Here is a 9,790-nt window from a genome sequence, read left to right as displayed (position 1 = left end):
GGTTCTTGAAGAAGAAACGGCTACCAGGTTTGTCATTGGTCGCCGTGGTGGGTCGGCATCAGGTCTCCGGATGTGCAAGCAAGGCAGCGAATGGAGGGGTACTGCATGCTCTACGCCGACTACTTCGTCGACGATCCATTGCACGGTGAGACTATTTTCAGGCGTCGTTTCAGGATGAGCCGGAAGCTCTTCCTGAAAATTGTTTATGCTCTTCGAGACTACGACTCCTATTTCAGATGCAAGTTGGATTGCACCGGCATGGCAGGGTTTTCCGCCCTCCAAAAGTGCATGGTGGCTATGCGGATGCTGACATATGGAGCTCCTGGTGATTCTACAGATGACTATCTTCGGATGGCGGAATCCACCGCCCTTGATTGTTTCTACCCGTTCTGCAGGGCGGTGATAGCAGTGTTCGGGGACTTCTACTTGAGATCACCGACTGTCGAAGACACTGTTAAGATCCTCGCTGTCAATGAAGCTCGAGGATTTCCAGGGATGCTTGGAAGCATTAACTGCATGCATTGGAAATGGAAGAACTGTCCGTTTGCCTAGCAGGGAATGTACAAGGGCCACAAAAAAGGTTGCACTGTGATACTTGAGGCAGTGGCTACCCATGATCTCTGGATTTGGCACTCCTTCTTTGGTATGCCGGGATCCAACAACGACATCAACGTTTTGCAGTGCTCGCCGGTCTTCTCCAAGCTTTTTGAGGATCATGCTCCCCCGGTTAACTTTGTGATCAATGGCCGTCAGTACAACAAGGGATACTATCTTGCAGACGGTATCTATCCAAAGTGGGCAATATTTGTGAAGACTATCTCAAACCCCGGCCTTCCGAAGGAGCAGCAGTTTGACAAGGAACAAGAAGCTAGCCGAAAGGATGTCGAGCGTGTATTTGGTGTCCTCCAGCAGAGATTTGATGTAGTCCGGTTCCCCGCTTTGACTTAGTCGAAATATCAGTTGTGGGAGGTGATGAACAGTTGTGTGTGCTTACACAACATGATTATCGAGGATGAGCGGAAGCATCCGGTCCCTCTGAGCGAACAAGCTGCACCATATGACAGAGAGCGTCCTCTTGCACAGCCTAACCACTAGGTGCCGGCATCGTGGACTGCGTTCATCGCTATGCGTCAGGAGATTCGAGACTCTACAATGCATCAACAGCTGCAGGATGATCTGGTGGAGCACTTATGGATGCTTCGAGGCAACACCAACTAGTTTCCATTTGATTTGTTTGAAAACTTGTCTTGTTTTGTTAAACTGTAACTATTTGTAAAAATAAGCCAAATGTTGACAAAAGTGGTCAAATTCGCCGAATTATGCATAAAATTTATCATCCAGAGACGTTTTTTTCTAAAAAATGGTAAACCCCGAGTGTGCCTATCAGGGAGACGGCTGAAACTTCAACGCTCTAATGTGTTTGAAAAAAAGAACCGAACACATTTGCCCACCAAACCCGACCGACCGATTTCACGAGTCGCATAGTGGAAGGTGCCACCCAACGCACGGGATACATGACCTGGTAAACATGGGCTCTTCCTCGAGCAACGCACGGGACGCGGCTGCGCCGCCGCCGTCGCCGCCGCCACCACAGCCACCATCTCCTCCTGCGGCGCCGGCGCCCCTCCACGTGATGGACGCGGAAGAGGACGACGAGAACGTGAAGCAGCTCAACGAGTGCGCCGCCCTCTACCTCTCCCTCCAGGCACATCCCTTTACCCCGCACGTTCTCTCCCCGTTCCTGATTTGCTCTGCTGCTCGGAAATCTCACATTTGCTCAATCACCAGCCTTGATTCCATTGACCCTTGTCTTGCAGGACTGCCTCGTCGAGTCCGACCGCAACTGGAAAGCCTGCCAAGCACGTAAGCATCGCTACAGAATTTCACTTCTTTTTTCTTCACTGTAGTCTGTAGATGCCAAATCTGTTGCAGTATATTTAACTGGTAACCCACCCTGCTAAGTTGCCGCTGTTGGAACTAAATTTTCTGTTTAATGGTTTGTAATTAGACGGATCTCGACTTTTAATTTTGCCAACCCACTGTGATGCCACCAAATCTGTTGCAACTTATTGAGCTGGTAACCCACCCTGCTAGTTTGCCACTAGTTGGAGCTAAGTTTTCTGTTCAATGGTTTGTAGTTAGGAAGAACCTGGAGTTCTAAGTATCATGGTTCAGATTCAGGTTGAAATACGTAGTGTCACGACCTGCATTTGAACCAAAAACTGTAGAAGTTTTATGTAGCTGATGTAAATTCACTTAATAATTATAGAGAGATGTCGTCAGCTTCTCTTGCTCCATCACATCGCGCAATTAGTGTTGCTATCTTCTGTCATTTGTGATACCCAGTACCATCCAAGATAACTCATGGAGTCATGGTATCAGGATAAGTGGTGTATATCTTTTGTCATTTGTGGCATTGGTTATATTATCACACACGCTGAAATTTATTTTACATTTGATGCTCATTTACGATAATGTGCAGTATCTTATATTGATTTTTTCGAAAGAAGTTGATCATCCATGAGGCTTGTCTCCCACGTTCATCTACATCAGGCATTAAGATTCAAATTAGCACCAATCTCCTAGTGTTGCATTTTCGTTCACACAGTCGCATCATTAATTGTTTAGGAAATAATACTATTAACGAAACCTGCAGCCGCACTTGGTTTTATTTTTGGTATTACAAGATTTACTGCCATCTAAGGTTATCCTCACTCAAGGGGTCCCAAGGAGAGATGTTGTGATTTCAGCTACCTTGTGTGGTGCTCCGAATTAAATTAATGAATGTAGCATTCCTTTAATGACAAAGAAAGAGATAATCCTGTTCTGCTAGTTATGGTCATATATATATTTCTCGCTTTCTTCTACACAAATTGTCACTCATAAAATGGATTGCTGTTTTCGTCGCATAAATTCTTAGACTTGAGCTAACCAGCATTTTTCTCACCTCTGATGAAATGCAGATGTTCAAGCGTTAAAAGCCTGTGAGGCGAGCAGAAACAAAAATGAAAAAACATGAAATATTTCCAGGTGCAGGTACATAATATGTATACTTTTGGCTAAATTTTATGAAACCCACTTACTGCAGTTTGCTTCAGAAATTATGCTATTGCTTTTGCAGTTGGACCTGAAACTGTGTATTTGCTTTCACCAGTCTGAAGCCATCTCATATCATCTTGATGAAGACAAACAAATAACGTGCTGGAGTTCTCAGGTGTTGATGGAGAAGATTTGTAACATCACAAATTATAATGTAGTTTCGACCAAAAAGACATAGATGAACAGGTTGTTTTTATTGGCAAGAATCACTGTACTAGATTCAATGTTTCAATCAGCACTTGCCATTTTTTGAAACGTTAATAAAAGTGAGCAGTATTAGCATCTTCGCTTAAACGTCTACTAATAGCCTAATGCGAATCAAGCTACTATTGCCACACAGCTTGGCTGTAGGCTCTTTACCCTGTCTGGTTTGGATTACTTGGTTGTGTCGAATTATATGCCAGGTACAGCTTACCAATCACAATGATATTATGCTCGGGCACAAAGGGAGAGCACGAGCTGCATTCTTCAGGTGGCTTTATAATCATATATCTACAGGCATCCTAGAATTACACAAACCGTTTACTGCCAAAATTAACAACAATCTTCAGCACTTGGTGCTTACATTATTGACAAAAGTATTGAGTTCCAATGTTCATGAGAAGGTAGTCAGTAGTTGCTCCATGGGTTCTTATTTCCATTTTCACTCTCAATCAACTAGCTTCTTCTTCGGAGGCTGGAACAAACTTAAGTGAGATACTGTTGACGCAGTGCCGCTCATCAGTTGGCGTGTTGAACCCCTCCCCTTTGAACACATGCCCCAGATGTCCTCCACAAGCAGCACATGTGATCTCAATTCGCCTTCCATCAGGATCCGCCTAGTAGCAATGGAAGAGATGTGACCTCCGTCAGGACCAGGGCACGGAATGAGCAGAAAAGAAAGAGAAATAACTGTATGTGGTCATAGCCAAATCATTGGAAATGGATGAGAGAATCATACCGTCCGTTTTATGGCTCCAGGGAATCCTTCGTAGAATGCTGGCCAACCACACCCTGAGTTGAACTTCGTAGATGATTTGTACAAGGGGGTTCCGCAGCCAGCACATCCATAAGTACCCTCACTAAACAACTTGTCATATTCACCTGTTCCAGGGTACCTGAAACAAAAATGATCAAATGAAATTTATCGTGGCTATGCTGTTTTTAGATTAACAGACTACCACATGTTGTTGGAGTTCAAAACGAGATCAGTAAAAAATCAGAACGCAAACACAGACCAGTAAATAGGACAACACAAATCAGAACACAAACATAGAGTCAGCTCACATGCTATTTTATGATCAAACAACTACGTTTATGCTATATTGGGTTAAAGTGTAAGTCCCATAATAATCAACTATATGAAGTATGACCTACAAAAAAAACTAAATGCAGAGTAATACTCTTTTATTGCCATAAAGCACCTCTCGAGCTTTCTCAAGTTTCATATTCTAGTTCCAGATTAGTAGATATTCTGATAGTTGAACTAATGAAATTGTTCATGCTTCATGGACAGGCAAAAAAATTAACTTCCTACACTTGAGCTTATTGAGACAATACAGAAAACAGAATAGCAGATCTGTTGAGAGAAGTATAATACATACTAACAAAATCTGGTTGCTGGCTTAGAATGTTAGTAGAATACAATGTTTTCTAGTTTCTACGAAGATCTTGCAAGTAAACTAAAAAAAGTCCAAGTATTACAAGTTACGTAGCGTTTTATTTCTCCAGATGTATTTTTACCAATAGAACTTTTACTACTCTGCATACAATCATTTGTGCATGTGGCAGTCTAACTTTGTGGAAAAGAAATTTCTAGTTCATCCTCAAATTGATTGTCTAGACAACTAGAATATGGTTGTGCTTTTGGACTAAAAGAGTATCATGAGATGGTAACGGAATATACGCTGTCGTAATTAACTTCACTGTAGCACCTCCTACACTCCCATGTTATGTGGTTGTGTCCAATGTCATGCTGGTGATATAATGTTTTTGTAATAAACTAATAACTACTAAAAAAAAATATGCGCAACAGCAAGGTATGTACTAAAGATTGAAGATAGTATCAAAATTGTTGAGAAACAAACCTTGCGGTCATGTTTCAACAAGAAAACTTAGTGGATGGCTTGATCTCGTGAAAGAAAACGTAGTGCATGACTTAATTTTAGTCACTAAGAAGATTCTTGGTGAAGACTGAAAAGTGTGTATCTAAATTCTTAACAATCCAAATCTGGCAGTCATGTTTCAATAAGAAAACATAACTTGCACAATCATGTGAGCCATCAGTATGCATTGCAATGCTATGCAAAATAAGAACACAACAAACTTCTACCTGACAAAGGCAGGATTGTTTTCTTGACACTTGCTCTGAAAAGCGCTTTAGAAGTTTTTCAAACCAGCCAAGGTTTGTGACATGTCGAATCGTCGATGCATCGCAACTAGGAATTGTAGTGGTGTGCATGCCAGTACTGATGGCATCCCAGGTTAGTTAGACACGTTCAAGTACGGTTGAACATATACACATTTGCACTTGCTGAACACACTAACGAATTGAACTGTAAATTTATGCTGTAGAAAGAAAAATGGAGCCTTGTTTGTTGATCACAGCATATAGCCATGATTCCATCATATTCTTATCTGATCAAAGTGCACGGCTATCAAAGTGCCAACATAAATCACACAATTGATTCTAGGAGGGAAGACAGAGATCAAATCATGTAGTGTTCTCACTCGGTTCCCTTGCGGCGAAGGATGCGGAACTGCTCCGGCGTGAGGATGGCCTCCCACTCCTCCTCCGACTTCTGCACGGGCCCCGGCGTCGGCGCAGACGACGACATCGCCACCACGGCGCCCGGCAACCGCCGTCCCACCGTCCTGCTGGAGCACCGGCCGGCGGCAGGTCTGACCGCCGGGCAGTACGCCCGCGAGCACGAGAGGGAGGCGGGCCGAGGGGACGACGCGGCGGCGGGAGAGGGCGCGAGGAGGAGGGACGAGAGCGCGGAGAGCGGCCGCGTGGCGGGCGGTGCGGCGGGGTGGGCGTGGAGGGACGCCATCCTGAGCTTCAGCAGATGCTGGACGCCCATCTCCTTTTCGCTTTTTCAGGCAGATGTAGCGCAAGGGCTTCCTTTCGTTTTCGTTCTCGGACGCTGATTGCTGATAAGGTTCAGTGGGCGACTTGTGTGCTCCTACCGTCCTGAAGGCAATAATTTCATATAGAACGGGGCTAGCTCTCTGTTCGTCTGCTACGAATTTCTCCAGATTCCTACCAATGTTTCCAGCAAGATTCTTGCGTTTCAGACAGAGGATCCAGTTTGTGATGAAATGACGTCAAAGACACCATAATCGCAAACCAAATGGGACTGACTGAGTGCCTACAATCTGGAGTTTCTCCTCTCTAGGAATTCTACATTATTGTTGTTCAACTTCAGACGAGCTTCAAAATCATGACACCTAGTATAAACTGCGGATTTAAAGCCACGACATGGGTCACCATAATCCTGATGCCAACATCTCCCTTCCATAGATAGTCGTAATCCAGTAAAAGAAACTTAATCATGAAGCAAGGATACGTATTCTAGACAAAGGTCACCAAAATGAAATATAGACGGGAAGATCAACAAGTGGCATCAAGAGGAGGATCATATCTGTGGAGTCCTGAGAGAAATGCCAGCCACACTGAGTCAATGTTTTACCATTATCTGCTCAAGCGTTTGCAAATGTACAGGGGGGAGAATATACTCATCTTATTATGCAGTTTCATATTCAAGAACATGGGAGCTGTCTACATGATATAAATTTAAGCTTATCATATCTATGAGCAAACATAAGAAAGATAGTTAGAAAATGTATGTGCCTCCATGAGGAAATGCAAGATGGGTTAGTACAAAAATCCCTTCAACATCGCACTGTTAAACAAGCAGCCTTTAATAACATCTGAATTTGCAGTTGTGACTGAAACAAAGTCGGGCTTAAAACATCACAATTTGTAAATTATTTGCTCAGGTTTTCGCAAATGTGCTGGTCAACAATATGTGCATGTTATAAAACGCAGTTTCATACTATTAAAGAGCGTGGAAACTGTCAACATGATATGTATCATATCTATGTGCAGACAGAGGAAGATTGTTAGAAACGTGTTCCCATGTGAAAATGCCAAATATCTCAGTAAAGAAAATGAATGCTACTCCCACCGTCCCATAATATAAAATGTTATTACAACTAATATAGGTTGTAATGGGTTGTAATAACATCTTATATTACGGGGCGGAGGGAGTACATCATTACCCTGCTAAAACAAGCAATGTTCAAAATATCTGAATATATTGGATCTCTAAGCTACAATCTGATTATATCCAGCATTGGTTTATCAAGCACATCCTTGAAAAATGACAATCTAGTGGCTACTGCATCATATACAACAGAGCATTGAAGCTGAAGACAGAAATGCAAGTTTGTGAGCTAACAGATGATACTAGGAAGTAGGAAGCGAATCATTCAATGTACTCGTCATCGGTGTCATCATCATAATCGCTATCCTCATCTTCATCATACTCATCTTGTGCTTGCCCTGCTAACCTATTTGTGTCGAATGAATTGTCATCTTCCATTTCCTCAACTCCGATCGTATCATACTTCATGCGCTCATCGAATTTCGCATCAGAGCAGTTAAGAAGCCACGCGAGCGAGCACGTGAACCCCTTCTTGGCCACGATCTCGTGCCGGTACCTGATGGTCGACTCGAGGCCATACGTGAAGAACGCAGGGAACTCAACCAGCTCCTCCAGATCCCTGTCCATCTCATTCTTGAAGTAGTCGAAGTTCATCCTCATTATGTCCATGTTGAGCGCGAGCAACTGGGGGCACGCCACGACCATCTTGCTGACCTGCGACAGTAAGAAGCCGCAGCCCGTGAGGAAGTTGACGTGCTTCAGAACCGCGGCTCGCCCGAGGCTGATGGCCTGCGGCATCCTCTCGATCACCCTTCCGAAATCATCGCGGCCGACCAGAATGCTGGACTCGAACAAGCTCTGCTGCGCGAGGAGCTTCTCTCTGAGCTCGATGCCGAGAACATCGGGGTAATTTATGACGATGGATGGGAGGGACTCGTTCCTGACCCCGAACTCGAGAAGCGCCTCGATGTTGGGCTTGACTGTTTCTTCGAGGCCGAAGCCGAGGACGTAGGGCTTGTCCTCGATGATTTTTGCGACGGCCGGCCTGTGCAGGCCGATGCCCTCAAGGTGTTCGACGAAGGGCTTGATGATCTTGCCCACCCGCATGCCCAGCAGCTCGGGGAAACGGGTGATGACGGAGCCGACCCGGCGCCGGGCGACGCCGATGGCGACGAGGTAGGCGACGGAGGTGCTGATGGTGCCCTCGAGCTTGAAGCCGAGGAGGTCCGGGTAGCGCTCGAGCACGCGGGGCACGTCGCCCGGCCGGACGTCCATGCCCTGGAGGTACTTGACGACGGGGGCCAGGTCGACGACGATGCTGGCGTGGAGCACCTGCGGGTAGCGGCGGAGCAGGTGCGGGAGCTCGTCGCGGCGCACGCCGAGCTTGCCGAGGTAGTCGAGGACGGGCACCATGTTCTTGCGCACGCTGCAGCCGAGGGCGAGCGGGTAGGCGGCGAGGTCGGAGGGGGTGAGGCCGAGGGAGCGGAGGAAGTCGACGCGCTCCCGCATGACGTCGACGGTGGCGGGGAGCTCAAGGCCCGCCAGCTCGCCCGGGTCGACGCCGAGGGAGGCGAGGTAGGCGTCGACGTCGGCGCGGCGGGCGGCGCGGTCGCGGTCCATGGTGAGGAGGCTGGGGCGGGCGTAGAGGGACTGGCGCGGGCGGGCGGGGCCTGGGGTGCGGCGGTCCGGGCGGGGGCGGGAGGAGGTGGAGGCGGAGGAGGCGCGGAGGCAGAGGAGCTTGCGGAGGTTGGGGGAGGGGATGAGGGGCGGCTTGGGATGGGCGGAGAAGAGGAAGAGGGACTTCATCATTTTTGGTGAATAGGGGTGGGATGCCAGGAGAGGTTTGGGTTTGGGGGCGATGAGATGAAGTTCGGGGTAGGGGAGGGAGGGAAGCGGAGTCTGGCCGTCTGGGCCACTGGGGTACAACCTCGACCGGGGTTGAAGACAGAGCCTAGCTTATTTTTTGGGATGGATTTTGATTATTCTGTAGCTCACTGAAGTTTGAGAAACAAAGAGAGCGCAATAAAGAAAAAAAATCATGCGAATAATGTGAAACAACATTTCCAGTTAAAGATCAATTGTTCCTAGGCGTATCGGCATCACGGCCGATGTTTCCCACAAAAGTAATTCCCCTCCTGCCATTTTGACACCAACATCACCCCATTCCCCTCTACCACAACATCGAATCCCGCCATGTTCCCCCAACCAGACCAGACGTCCACCCCGCGCCACCGTCCTGCCATGCCGACGAAGAACTACGTCAATCCCCGCCCAACAGTGGCGGCCGGTATACCCTCGAAGAAGAAGGGGAGGTCCGAGAAGGACCAGCCGGAGGGGATGACCAACCCCGAGTGGTTTCGAGTTGCAACGCCGTTTGGTGGAGAATGCGAGCCGCCGGTAGCGAGAGGCGAAGCCGGAGGAGAGGAAGGCGGCAGCGAAGCAAGTGGTCATGATGGAGAGGGTCGTTGCCATGGCGGGGATGGCGGCGCCGCCTCCGCTTTAGTACCTCCCTGTCGCGTGGAGCGGGAGCTAAGGCAACGTCT

At 47.1% G+C, this 9,790-nt stretch overlaps 3 protein-coding genes across 6 annotated transcripts; 1 reads left to right on the top strand and 2 right to left on the bottom strand.

The window, feature by feature from the left end:
* Positions 1 to 1,528: 1,528 nt before the first annotated feature.
* On the top strand, positions 1,529 to 3,520 carry LOC124707829 (proline-rich AKT1 substrate 1-like). Of its 4 annotated transcripts, none has more exons than XM_047239524.1 (4): positions 1,529 to 1,705; positions 1,818 to 1,863; positions 2,964 to 3,030; positions 3,155 to 3,520. In XM_047239524.1, the coding sequence occupies exons 1-3, from the start codon at positions 1,529 to 1,531 to the stop codon at positions 3,017 to 3,019; spliced, it is 279 nt and encodes a 92-aa protein (XP_047095480.1). In that variant the 3' UTR covers positions 3,020 to 3,030; positions 3,155 to 3,520. The 4 variants fall into 4 exon arrangements, with proteins under 4 accessions (XP_047095480.1, XP_047095479.1, XP_047095478.1 ...); XM_047239523.1 differs by having other exon boundaries at positions 3,122 to 3,520; XM_047239522.1 differs by having other exon boundaries at positions 2,964 to 3,036.
* Positions 3,521 to 3,559: 39 nt separating this feature from the next.
* On the bottom strand, positions 3,560 to 6,176 carry LOC124707828 (peptide methionine sulfoxide reductase B5-like). The gene is made up of 3 exons (XM_047239520.1): positions 5,809 to 6,176; positions 4,040 to 4,196; positions 3,560 to 3,917 (listed from the first exon to the last, which is right to left on the bottom strand). Exons 1-3 carry the CDS (start codon positions 6,159 to 6,161, stop codon positions 3,753 to 3,755), a joined length of 675 nt encoding a protein of 224 aa, XP_047095476.1. The 5' UTR covers positions 6,162 to 6,176; the 3' UTR covers positions 3,560 to 3,752.
* Positions 6,177 to 7,379: 1,203 nt separating this feature from the next.
* On the bottom strand, positions 7,380 to 9,115 carry LOC124705342 (transcription termination factor MTERF4, chloroplastic-like). Its single transcript, XM_047237077.1, has one exon. It carries the CDS (start codon positions 9,054 to 9,056, stop codon positions 7,569 to 7,571), a length of 1,488 nt encoding a protein of 495 aa, XP_047093033.1. The 5' UTR covers positions 9,057 to 9,115; the 3' UTR covers positions 7,380 to 7,568.
* Between the last annotated feature and the right edge of the window lie 675 nt (positions 9,116 to 9,790).

This window comes from Lolium rigidum, chromosome 4, assembly GCF_022539505.1.
Source record: "Lolium rigidum isolate FL_2022 chromosome 4, APGP_CSIRO_Lrig_0.1, whole genome shotgun sequence".
Taxonomy (NCBI): Eukaryota; Viridiplantae; Streptophyta; class Magnoliopsida; order Poales; family Poaceae; genus Lolium; species Lolium rigidum.
The sequence above is the reverse complement of the archived record's forward strand: the minus strand, read 5'-3'. Positions and strand labels throughout refer to the sequence as shown.